This window comes from Haliaeetus leucocephalus, unplaced genomic scaffold (assembly GCF_000737465.1).
Source record: "Haliaeetus leucocephalus isolate CR32 unplaced genomic scaffold, Haliaeetus_leucocephalus-4.0 Scaffold162, whole genome shotgun sequence".
NCBI lineage: Eukaryota > Metazoa > Chordata > Aves > Accipitriformes > Accipitridae > Haliaeetus > Haliaeetus leucocephalus.
The window spans coordinates 5928079-5948465 of record NW_010972598.1 but is presented as its reverse complement, the minus strand read 5'-3'; the positions used below and the strand labels follow the sequence as shown (position 1 = coordinate 5948465).

The 20387-nt window shown below is 38.6% G+C and overlaps 1 protein-coding gene across 1 annotated transcript in view; it reads right to left on the bottom strand.

Moving 5' to 3' along the window:
• The window catches only part of PCNXL2 (pecanex-like 2 (Drosophila)), a 157046-nt gene that overhangs the window by 46328 nt on the left and 90331 nt on the right, over positions 1-20387 (bottom strand). The window contains exons 22-23 of the mRNA XM_010562953.1: positions 10995-11105; positions 6155-6282 (exon numbers count right to left, since the gene is read on the bottom strand). Of these exons, the coding sequence (XP_010561255.1) occupies positions 6155-6282; positions 10995-11105 (239 nt within the window). The remainder of the gene's footprint in view (positions 1-6154; positions 6283-10994; positions 11106-20387) is intronic.

Below are 20387 nucleotides of genomic sequence, written 5' to 3'. Positions count from 1 at the left end.
ACCCAAGCCAGGCCTAAGCATCCCTCAGTACTAGTCTAGGCTGGATGCTCAAGGATCTAAATCCCTCTGATGTCTCCAGAAAGACTCTCTCCAAATTCCACATGCTTTGTGAACAGGACCAGGCAGCCCTTCTGATTTGAAGACAACACACCAATAATTCAGACTAAAAACTGTTCATTCATTGGTCCTATTTGCTTTGACTTGTAAGTCCCAGGCACTAATAAGCACCTATTTTGGTTTTATCTACACGCTGATACTTATTTATAGTATTTTGCCGAGTTCTAAATTAACTTAACACTCAATAAAAGCCTGGAGGAGCCCCAAGGCCAACTCAGCGAAGGCCTCTCTTAAAAGAGCCACAGTCATCAAAGGGGCTAGCATTCATAAAAATGAGCAATAGCTGATAACAAAGGAACTAGAACCTCAGTACACTCTAAAGTCGTGCAACTGGAATACAGTGCTTCTTTCTGGTCAGTTCATAAAAAACAGTATAGAAACAGAAGCCATCAGAAAGAAACACAAAAATTAGCAGAGAAAGAGAAACAGTTCAGAAGAAACTAAACCGATGGCAATGAACAGTAAAACTCAGGGCTGCAATGTGGCTTTCATGTCACAGGTGGCTGGAAGCATTCAGAAAAGTTTGAACCCTAAGTAAGGAGAACAGGCAGTGACAGTAGTCAGAGTATAACATTTCTGAAGTGCTATTTGAGGAAATAAGGCAAACACTAACTGCTGTCGATTATGGGAAAAAAGGATCTCCTATGCTTAGGTTATGCTATAACTATTGTCTTCAGAGGTTAATGTACCTTTCTTTAAAGTATTCATTACAAATCAATGTCCAAGATATTACTGAACTATAAACATCTGCTGCAGTTGTTCCTCTGTAAACACCACCACTATGGAGGTCTAAGAACACATGAAAAATCAAACAACATAGCAAGAAAAGACTAAAGAAATCCAGCCCTGAAAAGAACTTGAAAGGTCTGAACGTGCAGCTCCCAAACAAGGCCCATGGACAGAATGACATTTTGTGTTAGGAGCAGGGGTTTTAGCAGCTGTAACAGATGAGCAGGCTCACAAGGAAACCAGATCCACTAGGGTGTGTTAAAAATAAGCATTTGGAAGTGGAAGGCCTGTTATTTTATGGGAAAAAGGGAGGGAGCAGTCAGGTACTTTTCACAACTCCTTTTCCCACACACGTGCATAATTGTGAGGTCAACCTGAACTACGTTTACACTGGGAAAACTATTCCCGTTCCACCTGCAAGCTGTCCACGATGGGCAGGTTAAGTGAGCTGGTAGGAAAAAAGAAAACACCAGCTGCACTAGATTTGAGGCCAGGCAGCTTTTCCTCGCCCTCCGTTCCCAGCTGTATTAAACTTACAGGTGGCTGTTTTCCAGACCACAATGACTGGAACAATAACACAGTGTTACACTTTTTAAAAAGATGGAGAAAAGAAAGGCTTGTTCACATATTCTCAAACACAGAGAGGTATCCTGTCATGCCATTCTGAGATAACTGGCAATTTAATCACAGCCTCTTTAGACACACCTAACTAATTCAGTTACACCACATTGTAATTCACCCAAGACCCTTCAAAGAAAATGCAAGCTGTGCCTTACCCAAAAATAGGCACTGAACCAGATGACCGAGAAAGAATAGAAACAGGAAGGAGCAGGAAAGATGAGCGGCTTGTAGGCAGTGAAATCTCCAGATTCCTGGTGGCAGTTTGCTGTTTGCAGGGACGAGTCACAGCTGCAGCAAAGAACAGGCTGCTCAACGTGATCCAGCGGTTAGACCCACTGGGGAAGGAAAGTAAACTTCCTACACTGTTCTGTCCATTGCCATATCCAAGATACAAAGCAAGATAAGAGGGAGGTAGGAGAGGTACAGATTCAGGCCGCAGCATGACAAAATATTTAAGAAAAAAAGCAAAGCAGAGGAATGGAACAACAGCGTTTGAACAAACACTTTATGCTTTAAAGTGCCTATACATTAAACAAGATTTACTGCTATTTCCTTTTCTCTCTCTGACATCTACAGCCTAATCATTCCAACAGCTGTGAAAATAAAGACTGAAACAAGACTTTTCAAACTGGGAAGCAGGACCCAGGCTAATGGGAGGACAAAGCCAGTGTCGCATCAAACTTTAAAAAAAAAAGAAAAGAAAAAGAAAAAGAAAATTTCTCATAGTTGAACTCCCATGAGGCAATCAGCTCATGAGCAGCAGGCCAGCTTTCTGATTTTACACGCCTCTCTTTTCAACAATGGCAGCAAAAGCTGTAAAAAAGTGGTGGCATGAGAAGTTGTTTTCTTACCTTCCTTATTGCCTTATTTTTCTTCTTCTTAAAGTCACTCTTCCCTTTCGCCCCTGAAAGATCCCTGAACTCAGTGATGTATTGGTGTACTAGACTCTGCACACAGTGAGTACCAAAGCGCACACTGTAAACAAACAGCATCTGCTGATTGCAGGGAAGAACACCCATGCTCTGTGCACACACCGCAAGAGCACAAACAGGCACAGTATGATTCCCGAATTTTGAAGAGCTTGCTAGGAATTTCACAGTTTGCTTACTGTCAAAATGAATCTTTTTTTTTTTTTTAAACCCGCTTGAGTTCCTCCACTGCCTTGAAAAAACAAACAAGCCATCATTTTAATTCTCTAAGACTCTCAGCTCCAGCTCACATCATCTAGAGTGGCAGATGCCCAGTCAGAAACCTGAGGGATCAAACTCCTCTTTAGCCAGCAGAAAAAGTGGGACTAAAAGAAACACCAGAAATGCAAGATGTGTTAGTGTGCACCTAGAAAACACCAGGTAGAGACAACCAAACCAACGCTTTAAGGAACAGATGGAGCAGTTGCTCACCACTTGGGCTACTGGCCTAATAGCCCAGCTCTATTAATGAACATACCACTCCCTACTTGCTAACGTCCAAAGCTTCAACTTTGGATTCACTTTACAGAAAGTGAACTGGATGGTTTTTCCTTATCTAATTTCACACTGTTTGCCCAAGTGAGATGCAAAAATTAAGTTTTCCTTAAGTGAAACAAAGAAAAAATGAAGTCTGCTTGACAGCAGCAATGTGTGCATATACTGATGAACAGATATGACAGTCTAAGAAAGCAATCTAATTTATTACTTGGAAGAAAAACAAAACCATGATATTTTGCTATCTAGACTGCTTGTCAAAACTGTTTTCAGTTAGTCCAATTAAGAGGTTAAATTATAAAAAATATAACCATGGAATTGACTACCTCTATCTTCATATAAACGTAAATGAGGTTTTGTGTAGCTAATACAAATGTGATAATTTAATGTAGTCATCAATACAGCAAGGAAGTGTTTGAAAATGAGTATGCAAAGCAAGCAAACCAAAAAAAGCTATATAAAGCACACTGAAGGTAGCTTTCCCCTGGGCAAAAGCTCCTGTCAACAGGCAATGAGTGTGGAAATAGCAAAAAAATCTTCCAGAGCTTCTGCTTCGTATGAGTGTTACCTCAGACTGCATTGTAGTGAACCTGTGACTTTCCATGAATACCCTGAGCTGAACTTGGCAAAACTAACTGTCAATGCACTCCAAAAAGGAAATCTATACACCACCTTCCCCATCTGTTTGTTCTGTTTTGACTTACAGCACCTGAAAACTCAATGCACATCTGGCTGTAGGGCACTGCAGCCCAAAGTCTGGTCAGTGCAGGAGCCAGAACAACTTTCCACTCCAGCTCAAGTTCCTGATCCTATTTAACTCCACAGCTCTGAAGGAAAGCAATTATGCCATCCCTTTGAGTTTTTAGATGTTGAAGGGTCAAGATTTAAAGCAGTAAGGCAAGGCCCATCTCAATTCAATTATTTTAAGTATTTTGTAGAAAATTTCCCTAATGTTAATACAAAATTACTCCCTTCCCTTGCCTTTTTCTGTCTTTTCACTGTGTCCCTTTAATGAACCAGGAGTTTTTCAGTCCAACGCTCACTTGCTCTGGTCAGTTCTTCATGTGAACAATGAAATACTGAAATGGAAGTGAGGCAAAGGAGAATCAGAAGTGCTAGAGACAAAATGAATACAAATTTAGGAGGAGTCATTACATCTGCGTATGTAGGATGCCACAGGTTCAGGCAAACATTTATTTCACTTGATGACTATCTGAATCTTCTACAAGGCTGTTTTCTACTTATGAAAGGTTTTTGAGGGGCAAAGTTGTGGGTTTTATGTTTTAAGTGAGAAGATCATGAAAGATACACTAGAATTTCTAACAAACAGCAAAGCACAATTTTTTTTAGAATCTAATTTAACATTCACGTTGAAGACAAATTTGTAATAACTGCTTATTTTGAAAGGACAAGTAGTGGTGGTTTAAAGTATTAAAAGGGTTCCAGGTTTTGCACTTGGGGTTTTACAGTTTATGGGTAAAATAATTAGCTTTGCTTTCAAAAATTTTTAGCACCAACTTATTCCCTTAGCGGGAGTCACAGATGGTCAGTACTGATGAAAACAAGACACACACCCCCTTATTTAAGTGTCAAGCATCAACCATCTTTTGAAATTTCCTTTTAATATCTTCTGTTCACCTCGTCCCAAAAGCCTCAGTCAAACCAAAAGCAAATGAAAACGGTCCCCTCTCTTTCCATCTGCAATAACACAGATTCTACACTAACCTAGCTATATAGAAGTGATGTGCCTACAGCTGAGTTTGATTCTCTAACTGGTACCTAGAGAAGAAGCCACATGCCTTCAAAATGCTCTGGTTAAAATAAAATGTAGCAGATGTTAAAATCTCTACTTCCTACTCAATATCGTTCCAATAACATAAAGCTGTCTGTGGGATTAGTGGTAGCTTCCTGCCTTTCCATGACTCCCCTCAACTTCATTCCTATGAAATAATAAATGTGTTGACCCCCCAAAAAAGATGTGTGAGAGAATTTTGTTAAGATCTGGCCCCAGTGTACAAAACTCAGCTCCCCTCAAAAGGTTTCCACAAATCTCATCATATTCAGAAACAAATACAAAGCCTCTTTACACAACTTGGCTTTGTCCGAGTAATTTCTTTATAGGTAAGTACATATTCACTCACTGATACAAGTCAAAACCAAACAAAATAAAACTCTTCAAACTAATCAGACCCTTTCCCCGAGAAGATGGAAAAATCAATCACTGTAATTTTCAGTTTTGAATTCTCCTGAGGTGCTCAGATACATCAGTGGCACTGATACAAGAAGTGTGGAAAGTGTATCGCACTTTTCACTGGTCCGGCCAAGTCCTGATTTGGCCAATACCATTTTCACTTTTTGCCTCAAACCGCTGTTCTGCAGCTGCAATAAATTACTCCAAGCCTCGTTACATGTTAGCAGGGGGTGAAGAGCTCATGCACTGCCCAGAGCACAGGACTCAAAAGGCCCACCTTAATCACTGAATCCAGCCCCTAACGCTGCAGACTGCTCATTCACCCCTTGCAAAAACTATCTCTATCTGCAAAGGGAAGTGCTTCCCTGTCTCTAGTACTCTTTTGGGAGCCCATTAGATCCCAGTTACCAAGAGCTTTCAAATCCTACTGGGTAGAAGGAGCAGAAGCTCTTTAGTCAATCTTTTCAATATTCTGTGTTTACGTCCTTGTCAAACTGAATAAATGGCAGCTAAAATATGACATAAACAACCAACTCATAAACCCCAAGATCAGATGTAGCAAGTAACGACAATGCACGCTCATCATCACTTCACTATGAGAGTTACCTGCCACATCCCAAATGGTAACATTTAATCAGGCTAGTATAAAACATATTAATGTACCCTGACTTCTAGTGCCAAAGCCTTCACAGATTTAGTTGCTAACACTAGCTAGCAAGACAAAAAGGCTGACAACTGGGAGTTTTACTGTTTTGGTTTTTTTTTTTCACAGCTTCGTTACTGTATGTCTGTACAACAAATGCAACATGACACCTCATCTGTAATGTACCGATAATTGTTTAAATACGTTTTCAGAAATAACCAAATAACCATGAAATAGTAAAACACCAGAATCAAGATTCAAAGATTAACCTCTCATGCCCTACAACAATTTAAGGATTATCTTCAGAAAGAAAAATAACTCCAGAAATGAAACTAATGAGAGCAAAACCTTTACAAATAACAAGTGTAGAAAATTTTTGAATAGTCTTACTTGTAGTTTTTCTCCCAGAACTTGATCGGTCTTGCATATGATGCGATGAAGATGACGCTACCAAGAAACGGACTCAGTGGTGTAGAAAAGACTGAAGTGGCCAGAGTTTGAAAAAAAAGCATAGCAGAGTCTGAAAATTGCAAGTTAAGGTAACACAAATGATTTCATTATACTTTTAAACCACTGTTGAAGCAGCTCTTTGAACTACTTATTTTCACTTTTTTGTTGTTATTTATTTTACCAAAGAGGTGGTAAGGAAAGGAAAAGAAGGCAGGCAGTGCCAAATTGCCCATTACCAGCATGTAATCGGTGGCTCTTCAATGTTACACAGTTGTAATGGAGGCGACGTGTTTGAACAGAGTACGTTATTAGCAGGGTGACCCTGTCTAATCTCTGCCTGAGGACAGATCCTGAGCATAGGCAGAGCAGTAAGTGCCCTCTTCCAGCTACCTAGTGTACCTTCTATAACAAAAAGTGCCCTTCCAGAGTCTGACACAGAGTTTAAAACATAAACCCCTCAAAAATATCACTTTCTTGGAAATTCTTTGTTCTCTGCACTGGCGTCTTGCTCCCGATGTGTCTGGTATTCTGTTCTGTGAGTTTCTGCTTATTTTGGAATGACCTAGTATGTGGAGAAACAGCTATGCCTCTATAATCCAGCCTGCTGACTTAAAATCATGCTTTCATGTTAATTCTTACTGACAATTTAATAGTCCATGCTGACCAAAAGGCAAAAAATGTTCAGCATTTCATGCTTTTTGAAAAATACATTAAATGAGAAGGTGAGGACAGAGGAATACTAAATATCACACATAAACATCATAATGAATGCCTAAATCCATAACTTATTTAAATGTAAAGTCATATTTGACATTGCCGGAAAGCAAGTTAGGAGAGGCATAAGGATACTGAAAAAGATGCAAGTTATAAGGAACGTAATTAAAAAAACCCAAGTAATTGAAATGTGAGGCTTTAATTCTTCATTAATTCATACCACATCCATGAAATCTCAGGAAAAAGGTTTCCAATTTGTTGTAAGAGACCAGTTGTCCTTCCTTACACCTCTCTTGGGAGGAAGGTGCTAAGTAAGGAAGCAATGAACTAAGGAGGCACTATCAAAGTAGAGCAATCAAGTGCAGCTCAAACTAAAAATTAAGGTCAAATCACCCAATAACCCCATAAATCACCTTTTAGCTTACCCTCTCATAGTAATATCCTGCATGTGTGTCCCACAGTCTCTGAGACTCCACAAAAAATATTTTAACACACGTAGCATCATTTGTGACACAGTATTTCCACAAAAAGGCTAGCTAGCCATGATTTCAAAGCAATTTGCAAAATCTACAAACAAATATTTGCCAAAAGATATCTTTCAAATCCCTCAAACTTATTAAAAGAGAGTTGTCTGGAACAGTGTCTTTGTGCATTAGAGAAATTGGAAATTGAGCTGCCCTCAGAGTCTACAGTTCAAAAAGCAACAGAGAGCACAGAGCAGGAGGCAAGTGCATCAAAAAAGTTAAACTGTCACATTACACTGCAGTCATAACCAGCCTTGGCTGTGAAAGATGAATAAGTATTTACAAGTGTCAGATAAAGGAAGGAGGCATGGGAGCTGAAGAGACAAAAAGAGAACAAGAAGGACAGATAAGGACAGCAAATCAAGTTTTCTAAAGACAGTTCTAATGTCATGATTGATTTAAAAATTGCCACCATCATGAATAATGACATTTAGGACTCCACTGTGAACTGTTTGTGTCTAAGACATAATCAGTAGCAACAGTTTTATTTTTGCTAAAAGACATAGTGCTCTACCAAATGTAGGTAGGAAGACATTTCCCATTTGACTTGTGAAGAGTAATTTTAACTGTTTCTTATATGTAAGCATGTCATGAAAGCAAGTAACAGCACCTGACTCCCTTACATATAGTTGATGTGTACAGTGGGCAATTATCTGTCAGCAAGGGTTTTTTATTTGTTGGTATCCAATTTGCTTTTATTAGGTATTTTTTTTAATACCAATGCTTTAATTATGTCTAAGTAAAAAATATAAAAGAAGTACCAAAACCTTACAGGCATACTTTCTTACGCTATGTCCCAAGCCTGTTTTCCTGTGTACCATCTTCGTTTAGGTTATATTGTGTAGAAGCAGAAGTTGTTTCTTTGTGAATAATGGATTTTCTTTTTAAGATGGCCAAAATCAAATTTTGAGAAAAAACAACTAAAAACTTTTCAACATTAAATAAAACATTGTATCTGAGGATTAATTCTTATCATTTAAAATCTGTTTAAATTCAAATCAGCTTCAAAAAAAGTAACTGAAAGACTGACATTTTAAAAATCTTCCATCCCCTTCTTTTAACACAAAACTATGCAGTAAGGCCAGCCCAAATCCTCTGTTTCTCAAACCCCACATTTTAAAATTGCAATTAGTATAGGCCAAACATGTTTGGTCACTTCCAGGTACACGATCACCTAGAGAATGGGAGAACTGAGTGTCACAGGGCTTCCTTTTCTGATGTTAGAGCTGTAACCCTGAAAGAACCAAAGCAGAAACTCTCATAAACAGCATAATCTGAACTACAAAATCCTTTCTTCCCAAATCTCACTATTCATTTATTAGATAAAACCCTCCTTTGACTACAAACTACACTGACTTTCTCACTGTGCTGATAATTAAACATGTAAACTTGTCTTACCCCTTTAAACACTGGGAAGTGAAGTCGCAGATCTCCTCCAGCCAGAAGACCATTCCCGTTCCTGGTCTTTCAGGATTAGGAAGGACTTTGAGGAGTCACCTAGTCCATCTAGCAGTCATAAGTCAGGATCAGCTAAACCTATATGACTCCTGACAGACGTTCGTCCAAATTCCTGAAGATCTCTAATGGTGGAGGCTCCACAACCTCCACCAGGCAAAGCTCCACGTGTGTTACCCTTCATGCCCTGCACGTCGGAATCAAATGTGTTAACGCATCCAGAACTACTCATATCACTGAGCTCTATGGCAAAAGTTCACCCAGGCACTTCAAAATTTAAAAATTTATGTCCCATTTGCAGATGTGATTTAGGCAATTAAGAGCCACAGATAATTAACTCTGCAAAGAAATGGCAAGCTTAGTACATCTGCAAACTGCAATGTGCATTCATCATTACTGTTTGCAGGGTTATGGTAACAGCAAATAAAAATACCATGCAAAAAGACAGAGTTGTTGTTGTTGTTGTGGGAATAGTAATTTGGGTGTTTAACCAGTATCTTAATTGCAACATTGCCTTAAAGATAGATTTCCATTTACAAAGCACACTATAAATATAAATAATAGAAAGCTAGTCTAGATCGCTTTAGCAATAACTGTGTAAACAGACTAAACCCCCCTTAGTTAACTACTCTCCATTCTGCAAAGTTTAATTGGCACTTTTATCAAGAGTAAAGTTATCACCGCACAAAATATTTGTGACCAAAGGGAAACTCATTGAAATATAATCATAGTTCTTAAATGTTTTGCTAAATAACATTACGCACATTTCTCCTGCAATTCACACCTACAACAGAGATGAAAATAATTTTTTGTTGTGAATTTCTGGAAGAATTTGCTACAAATCACTCAAAATGCTCAGACAGATCACTGTTTTTATAATACTTTCCTTTCATAAATAGACAATCTAAAGCTTTCCCTCTGTCCAAGCCTCCTATTTATTCTTCCTATCTAGAAGCATAAGCATTGTTAATCAATGTTGCATATGATTCAATATATCACAGCAAAAAGCAGAGGGAAGAAATCACTCGGGGGGGGGGGGGGGGGAACACTGTGAGAAGAAAGGGACAATGACTTAAGTGTGTATATCTAATAAACAGTACAAAGTAAACTCTTTGGTAGGTCTGAACTAAAACCACTTCATCAACTCTTCTTCCACAACTTTGGTTGGGAGGGAAGGAAGAAAAAGTTAGTCTCTGAAAATGCTTTAGATGTCAGTGAAGTTAAATTTGTTCAGTTAAAGTGTTTTATTTCATTTTTTTATCTTTTTCCTGTATTAAATCAAGTTTGTAACTGAATTAGACTTTAAGCTGAAAATTTTTGTTCCAAAAATCCAATATATATTTTTTAACCCTACAGACATTTGGAGGTCATTGAACTGTGTGTTTTACTCTCCATATCCACAAAACTAACATTCACGGGCCTGGAACAGGCACTGAAACAGACTGTTCCTAAAGGACTGCTTTAGTGTTGATGAATTTATGTCGTTACTCATAAAACAGAGCAGAAATGTTAAAAAGGAGAATGTTTCTCAGGACCACAATGAAAAATGTACATTAAAATTTTAAAGTCCGGGTGGTGTTGAAGTGGGGGGGGGGGGGATCAGGACATTTGCAACAGAAATTGGCTCGTTGAAATGAATTTGTATCTGAGATACCAACTAGAAGCAACTGAGAACGTAACCTATATTTTAGAGCTCAGTCAGCCATACACCCAGCACTTTACAAAACTAGCTTCTGCATACATAAAAGTCCACTCAAGTTGGAGCTAAGATGTCAGTCACAATGTTTCTTTCTGGATGCATCAAAAGTCAGTGCTGAGGACTATGGAAGTGATCTGCAGAATGTGGCTGGGTAGGAAGTGAGCAGGCATAAACAGACCAGTTTGAGTCAGAGTTCAGTTTCCCAGTTTCCGATCCCATGCAGTCAAGAAAGACAGAAAACTGTATTTCTCAGGAGATGCTCCAAGCATTTTCACATTTGAAAATAAGTTACCTAGGAATTTTGCACCTTCTTCAAACACTGTAAATAAATTACATACATGAAGAGGAATTTAAGAATAAACAAAACCAATACATATATATAAAGGATATGAGGTATTGCAAAGAGCTGAGCAAAAACATGGAACGATGATCCCCAGGCAATCTGCCAGGGAGCAATGTATGTCATGATGAATTGCAACTTCTGCAGTAGATCCCACAGCTGAAAAAAAGAAAGGAAAAAGAAAAACATGGTGACTTTTTAGGCACTGAGATAGTTCCAATACTAATATCTGAAAGTGACACTTTTTAGACCTGTGCCCTGGAATGAATGTGAGATAAATTATATTGTATTATTAGCTTTCATGGGCATTAAGGCCTTACTTTAGTAAGGCACAAAAGTATATTCTTCATTTGAAATTCAAACTTGCAATGAGGTACATTTTTAACCACCATACTGAGGTACCTCCCAGATTACCTTTCGTCAAAAGTACGTCTGCTTTAATTAGAAAGCGGAAAAACAGGTTCTGATATTCGCTGCGTATATCACACCACCAGTCAGACAGTTACAGGGGAAAAGACTCCAGGAGAACGTGGATATAGAGAACAGAGGAGGCTCTATGTGCGACACATGTGGCTCTGCACATGGAAGTCAGAATTATTACTCAAGAACAGAACACTTTCATTTGTTGAATCAATGGGAGAAGCTATTACTATGTAAGCATATGCTTGGCATAAACCATGAATGGTAGCTGCATTCTCAAGGTCAAACCATCCTACCATAAAAATGTTGCATTAATATGAATTTTTATTGTTGTGTGGTACAAACTGAAAAACACAATTTATTTTTGCTTCCTGTAAAATATGCTTGGTGCTGCAACTAGCAGTTTCTGGTTCAAGAATGATGTGTACTTATTCCCTAGGATACTGTTTTTTTCCTGCCAGCTGTCTTGGCAACAGGCCAAAACAAATCTTATGTCTCATCTGCATTGGGCCATCAGATTCATATTGCAGAGTAGGTTCCTGACAAACTGTCAGGAAAGATTTGGCCATCAATAGACATTAGTGCTCAAAACCACACACAAGCTGACAGTGAAACAGGACTATATGCACTATTTCATGCTCAAATAGCAAGTATACATTGCATTTCCTATAGTAAGTTTTTTATTTGAGTTAACGAAAAACAAGACTTTGCCAATATCTTGAAAGACATTGAGGCTGTATCAGTACTTGAATATTGAATGCTTCCAAGGAATGTTCCCAGGCACTGGCATTGTGTATGTTGTTAAATTGTTAGAAAGGTCCCTGTGAAGATTTTGGTCTGGCCCAGCTAGCACTCTTCCAAGCAACCCTCAGGCATCCTTTCAAATGAAGACTCTCCATGGTCCACTTCCAGGTGGCAGTTCCCTACCTTCACCCTGCGTACAGACTGGGAGAGTTTATTAGCACGGACACAAGCTTTCCCAGGAGAGCTGGCCTCAGGGACAGAGCAGGGTCCTAGGCGCGCTTCATTTACAGCATGTTGACAGAGAGGATGCACCTTCAGTGGCTAACTCATTTCATCTGTCCTTAAGTTACCACCCCCAAAGTAACACTTGGCCATCTGTATCCCCATTGGCAATGCACTTACAAGATGTTTCATTGAGCTTCCCTATGAATTGCTGTAAGTAATTGCATATGAATTGGGAGAGAGGTAAGAATGACTAATAGCATTAATGTGTTTTGGTCTTTGTGCTACCAAGCAAGCACCACAGAAGCAGCCGCTAACTCCAGTAACAACTGATAAACCTTCCAGCTGAGACACAAGCAGTGCTTCACATGCTTTCTGTGCTTTGGCATGACTCAAATTAGGAGCAATATGCAAATACAGATTATGTTAACTTTGCACAGGCATACTATTTAAAACCAGCAAAGCCCTGAGAAAAACAAGCTGTTACCATCTCTTCAAGGCACAGCCTGGTTAACCCTACTCAGTTTGAGAAATTCCTATCTTGCCAACTTTGTTTTCTCTCGAAAGCACCACCTGTGACTTGAAAACTACAACATTAGATAAAGTAGGCAAGTAAAACTGAACAGAAAATAGAACTGACTTTTATTTGTTTGAACCCTGTTTAGCAGGTTGTGGGGTTGCTTTATTTTCCTTAATTTTTATTTATATGTTATGTCTGAATGAACAGCTGGGAGAAAAATTGTATCTGCTAAAAGATTTACAGTGAAGGGCTGAAAAAGCTAATGACTCACATCTGAAACCTCAAAAATTCAAAACTGCAGGACAACCCAGCAAAGTTCTGCCTGTTACAGATTGAAATCACAAAGCCATAAATCACCCCAGCTGTGCTCAAAGCTCAGGGTTCATCAAAAGGTTTTCAAACCTCAAATAAAATTCAGGTTTTGCGTTTGCTAGGAAACCAAACCCAGGAGGAGACCCTTCTGGCTTCTCGTTCCATTACGTTGTTTTAATCATTCTTTAATATTTACACATTCTTGCAAAACAGCCCATAGACCCCAAGTCCCTGTTGCTTCTAACAAGTCCTCCTACTTCTACATTCACCACTGCTTGATCTTGCTGTTGTTTCTTTCAACGCATGCCTCTCGGCTAATGTTTTCACAAGACAGGCAACGGAGCTCATTTCCATTCGCAAAAACATGAATGCAAGAAGAATGCTGTAGTGAACCTCTTGGTTTTTGAGAGCCTTATGAGACTGCACCTAAAGGCCTGCAAATGTGTGATTTTCAAGCTACTGCTTTCACTAAGAGTTGTCAAGTGCCTCTATTACCTCTTAAATTACTGCTTCCAGGGCATGTTCTGCAAAACACCTTAAGGGTAATGTGCCATTAGCATTTTACATATCTAACTGTAATTGCTAAAGGTGATGTCACCTAGCAACTATCATATAGAGAATTAGGAAGGGGGGACTTGACTTTACATTTTCTCTTTTTCATTTTGCTAGAACCATCTGAAAAAAATATTTCTCTTTGTCAGTTCTACCCAATTTACAAAATGCTTTCTCCTACATGTGGTATAGGAACTCCAAGGCTTCACAAAGCGCTATTGCTTTTCCCGCAGAAAGAAACTGAAGCTGCTAAAAAATTCCCTTCATAAATAGGAGGAAGCTGATCCTCAGAAACAGTCATTCTGTTATTTCAACTACAACTAACTGCATTTTAGTCTTCAATAATCGTAAGACACTAGCTAAAGAGGAAAACCTTCAACATCTTTTTTAAATTGTCAGAAACAATATAGGATTAGAAAGGGTTAGGAAAGCCAAAGCCCGTCTGGAGTTGAATCCGGTGAGGAAAGTAAAAAGCCACAGAATGACTTCTACAGGTCTATTGGCAGCAAAAGACAGACTGGGGAAAAAAACCATGGACCCGCTGCTGAATGGGGCAGGGGACCTGGTGACCAAGGGCATGGAGAAGGCTGAGGTTCTCAATGCCTTCTTGGCCTTGGTCTTCACTGGTAAGCCTTCAGGAATCGCAGGCACCCGAGACCTGTGGGAAAGCATGGAGAAATGAAGACACCCAAAGTAGTGAAGGATTAATGAAGGGTACATTTAAATGAACTAGAGAAAAACACCTCCATGGGACCTGATGGGACACCTCAGCCCTTCTGTGATTCTGTGAAGTACACAGTGTATCCTCAGTAAAGTTTTGTTTGAATGAGGGTAATAACTTGCTCCTGAGGGTGTGAGGAATATTTTTTTAGCAGTGCTAGATACAAAGGGGGAACCTTCCTATCTAAAGTGAAAGTGTAACAAAACAAGTGAACAAACAAACAATTCTGTGCTGAGTTTTCACCCTCTGTTTATAACAATTTCCTTAAATGTGTAAAAGATTAATTTTTCATGAAGACTTCTGCATCCCAGTTTAGGATGATTTATAAAAGAATATTTTTATTAAGTCTTCTTAGATCTTCAATGTTTTCTACAGTTCACAAAGCAGAAAAATGATATATTATTTAGGGGACATAAAGTTCGAATATTCCTAGATATCTTTACTCGTGACAGTTTTGCACAGTAAACAGTTTTTAAGCCTTTGATAAAGAGTTCAAATTATCAGTATATTCAATGAATTTCATCTAGCACATTCCCACTACTGTTAAGTGAAAGTTCAGAACATTCATCCATCTTTCATATTTATTTTATGTGGACACACATTTTATCATCTTAATCATCCTTAAGTCTTCTATGAGTTCTGAAGCCTCTACAGACCTCTGGCGCATAAGCTATATCTCTATAAACAAAGCAAAGGCAAAGACTTATCTGATATAGGATTTCTTCTAAATTTGGTTATTCTTACTTAGCCAAATTTAAGTTACATTACAAACTAGAAGTTAATGGAAATTAGTTAACATACATTAAAAAAAAAGAAAAAGATTTTGGATGTCTGAATCATCACTAAAATGTGATCTTTTCTCACTTTCGTAGATTTCAATAAACTAGGCAGAGATTAACACCTGAATTTAAATGACACTGAATGTGAGATGGAGACTATGCAATGCTTTCAGCTTTTGGCAGCCTTTCTATCTGTTTAGCATCTGTTGGGACTCTGTGTAGGCAGACTCCTTGGCAATACTGGGACTAAATAATGCATAAACATTAACATTTTCTTGCTAAGCTTGAATTTTCCTGTGTTTTAAAAAAGTGTATGTACAAATTGGTTTTAAACAAAAATAACTGTCATATACATATGGCTATATGCTCTACGTGCAACACAAAATTGAGATTAAAAAAGTTAAATGCAGAAAGCAATTATTTCCTGCTTTGAACAGGTATTTCTTTATATTCCCGTTTAGATCCTGAGAACCTGAGACAGATTTGAACTCAGGCTCTCAGATGCTGGGGGGGTATTTAGTTTCTCCTGTTAAGCTAATTCTGGTCAATTGGTAGGTCCAAGTCTTGGACTTAAATTCTAATACCTACTGGTAATTTTATTTTTTTTTTGGTATGTCAACAAAAATTAAGATACATTAAGAAGGAAAAGTTGTGAGCATGTATGTGTTTATGGATATGAAATTAAACTTAGGTGGAATTATTTTATTCTAGTTCATGGCTTTGTTTTGCAAATCATTGACTTTGTTTTTTATTTAATGCCATTTAAAACAAACTTCACCTATGAAATCCTACAAAACAAGACTTACTGGAAATATTAATGGTCTTTAATGTTTATGTCTTAAGTCACTGTGACATTCTACTGGTGTATTTGAACAGCACTATGTTTGAATCTACAACAAATACTTTCCAGGCTGTCTTTATTTGCATCTGCTTACAGGCATGTGAAGCCTTTATATTGTGGGATTTGAAGATCATTGTCTAATGCAACATATGTAAGAGGATCAAAATATAATCAGTCCAAGGCTCTGATATCAAACCTCGGAGGAATATATTCCTGAAACACAGTGTTCAGCACTTAACATTGACAGTGTACAAAACAGGCATGTTTTAAACAGTTTGAGTAACAAGCCTTGGAAGCCTTACATTTGAAGTTAAATGTTAACCATCAGGCAGAAGCAAGTATGATGAGGATTATGACAATAAGATGATGATAAAACCTAACAGCCCTAGATCTGCTCACGGCAGATGCTGCTTCTTCCTACACTGTCAGCTGACAGCAAGAGCCCAGGGAAGGAGCGTGTGGTACTGTCAGAAACCAACTCCCCTATCTCTGGAGGTGGGCAAAAAGGACAAGATCAGAGCTAATCAGCTTAATTTGCAGAACGCCAGACAAGTGAAATAAATCAGCTGGGAGCTGCATTGATCCAGCCTCTTCTGCAAAGCCTTCATAGGCATGGCTCCCGCCAGGACTGTATCCTCCCAGAAATCTCCTTTACTAAAAGCAGACATAAAAAACACACAGAGTAAGTTGTGTCCTGAAGCACCAGATACCCAAGATTTCTCTTTCAGTGCCTGCATCAACAGATCCAGAACACACCTCTACCAGCATGGATGTACATGAACAGTCCTCAGTGCGTAGTGAGCCAGACTGACCCGGGGAGCAGGTGCATGTCACCCTGCACCCCTGAGTACATCGGTCCCATTCTAAAGGAAAAAAAAACCAAAAAGAAAGAGAAAATGCAATTTGGGAATAGCATCAGGAATGAAGTCTGACAAAGAGGTCAGTGACAGAAGGCTGAATGAAAAATCAATTAAACCATTTCTCCAATATTAAAAGGAAACATGAACTGTACAGTGCTCAAGAGAGTTAAGGAGTCTATGGAAAATACCACTGGGATTATCCTGTCAAATATCAGATGCAGCCTTGGGTATTTTACTCAGCAGAAAGTGTCTTAACAAGGTTTATATGCCAGATACCAAAAGTTGAGGAAACAGCTGTGAGCCAAGAGGGTGCAGCTGATTAAGACATTGGATTTCAATATGTACGAATGGCAAGAAATGGATTAAAATACGAATTAACAACTTAGTGCCAGAAGCTTTGAAGTGAAACATCAGATTTAGAAAAAGATGAAAAGTCAGAAGGGGAAAGGAAAAAGACTGAGGCTCTTGACTTACAAGTAGCACCTAAATCAATCAATGGGCCATGCCAACTAACAAAGAATTTTATTGCCACAAAGGCAATAAAAAGATCCAATAGGTTAATTACTTGACTTCAACAAAGCACCAAGAAGGTCAATGCACTTGGTAACACTTTCTCATAAAATGAAGGAAATAAGATGACATGCATAATTTCTTGTCTGTCCAAGGGATTGTGTTGTAGATGTTGAAAGTTAAGCCTGATCAGCAGCACAGGTCTGGCAGGTTGTTACAAACTGGCTGTCTTAGCTGGAGTTACTTTGACATAAAGATCATCTTTCATAAATGTGTGACATTGGACACTATGGGCAGAAAGAAGTATACAGAAAGAGAAAAATTCTTAAAAAAAAGATGTGGATTCCTTATTAGCTGGAAAATGTATTCTGGGAAAGAAGAAAAAATATCAGACAAGGAAATTGTATTCTTAAGTGAGCTCAGCAGGGGTAAGAGTACTTAGGCAAATAAATTCAGTGTTAATGAAGGCAAATTTAACAAGCTCTGGTTCTTTGATTATTTTGCCTTATGCATGAAGACAAATTCAGAACCCTCAGAGGACTTGACTATAAGAAAATATAAGGTGATTTCATATTTTAGTATTGCTAATTAGTTCATCCACACACACAAATTAAGAGGCCATTAAACTGCCTGCCAGTAACATACAAGACACGGAAAGAGACAGGAAGTTGTAGTCCTAGGCATTAGAGGGTTAATGACACTGGGTCTTATCATTCCCATCCGGATCTGTGTAGTAGATGAGTGTGTAAGCTAGGGATGGCTCTTTCTTTAGGGCTTAAAGGAAGCTACACTGATTTGTCAAGAACACATATTCCCAAGTACAGGTATCATTTCTCAGCTGTGCTCTACATATGAAAGAGTTGCTGGTCAAAGAGCCAGTTTACCACAGTTTGGCATACAGGAATCTCCAACACACTACTCCCAGTACTGAACAGACTGCCAAAAAAACCCCACCAGTTTTTTCTAGTAGCCAAGAGCACACTACAGCCAGAAGCATCCACATTTGCACTACCAAGTTTTTTTGCTGTCTTTGCTCCTTCAGCTCAACATCAGCTCCACTCGAGGTTCCAAAAGCAGTTCAGGGAGACACTATGATCCCTCTCCACCAGCAAGATTTACAGGATGCCCATGGCACTGGATGAAATGGAAAGCCGCATATTTAAGAGAACACAGCAAAAGAGTTGGGACAAGCCTTGCCCTGAGCATCTTTGTTAACGCTCAGCCAGTTCCAAACCAGTATCCTTGCTGTTTGAATGATTTGCATTGGTTTCTACTTCACACTTAATAATGCCTGTTCATTCTTGACTCCTAACAGTTGTTACTCCAGGCATCCTTTAAAAGGAGCTCACACATCTGCCAAGGAGGGCAGTGCTGGGCGCATTGCTTTTTCCCTTTTTTTTTGATCACACTGAAGAAAGATGGACTAGATGAGCTATAACATGCACTTAACTGTCCATGTGCTCTCCCTCTCATGTGTGTTGCATGTGTTCAGAGTGTTTGCTTGGTTAAGTATTATGTCAGTAGACATCAGAAGGGTGGAAGAAAGGCCCATCTTTTCATCATTCCCAAATAGTTTATTCAAACTAGTTAATATTCCCACATTTTTTAGCCTATTACAGAAAAAATCTCAGAGTTTCTCCTACTGTTAAAAGTCTAGAAAGAAATCTCCTAAGTCCTGTTACATATTCCATCTTTGCTATGCCTGTGAAGAATATATTCTCAGTTATTTGTGGTATTCTATTTTCAACTAATATGAACATTCTTATTAACCTTTGCACTGACATCATCTTCTAAAAAGTCCAGGGAGAACAACTGGCTCATTTGAAAAGTTTACACAGAGTCATGTAGACCAAGAAGATTGTCTTGATTATCCAGTTTGAATTCCTGCAGAGCATACATCAGAGCATTACACCCACAATTTTTGAATGGCAACCATGTATTTTTAAGAAGCCATTCAGCTCTGATTTAAAGAATATAGACAACAAAAGTTTTAGACAGAAGAATCCCAGGCTGTAGCCAAGGACACAAACTGGGCTGGCTACAGCAAAAGTCTTACCATAAGAAAGATGGAGAACTCCTGTTCCACTTGAACTGAAAGCTGCAATCATTCTTAAAAATAAATAAAAAGGTCTTTCCTAAACATTTATCTTGGTCCCTTCCCAAGGCAATTTGAAAGACAAAACAGAACACTCTGCATATGCCTAATCAACTTTTAGCATTAAGTTTTCACATTCTGCAACTTGTCAAAATGTAAACAGCTAATGATTTTTAAAAAAGTAGTGAATTAACTGTGTTACATTAGTAAGTCCTACAATGTTAAAAGGACCAAAAAGTCCAGGTTGATTAAAAAAATCCTCAGGGATACAACTGAATAGACTCTCTTGTTCTCTGTGTTACTCCAGTGTGGGTGGCTTGGCTATCTGCAAACAGATAAAAATCTGTGAGCAGCAATTCGGACTTCCATGCCTCAACTTGTTTAGGGAGCCACATGCTCATTTGGAGATTCTGATTTGACTAAATTACATTAAATCAACAGCACAATGGGGAAAATGAGGGAAGTACAATCAGTGAGATATTCAGAAATATTCCACCAACATTATTAGCAAAGTTTTATTTAACATAATCTGCTTCACTGCACACTAGTGCAGTTGTGAATGTCTGTTGAATTTAGATGCCTTCTTCCCCAGTGCCTGGCAGAAAAAAATAAATGCTTACTACCACCGTGCTTTGAGAGCATGCAAATATTTTTCTGTGGGGTAACCATGCTTAAAAATTACCATCACTATGACTAAGGCACAGCACTTCTAGTGTTCCCAAATTCAGAGGGTGGCAAGTTTACATTTTCAATGAGTAAGCAGAAATCATCCATGGCTGTGTAATAAGTTCTGCATAGCCAAAGGTGATGGTAATAGAGACTATTTCAGTTTTGGTTTTCCTTTTTAAAAATAGTTGCAAACATA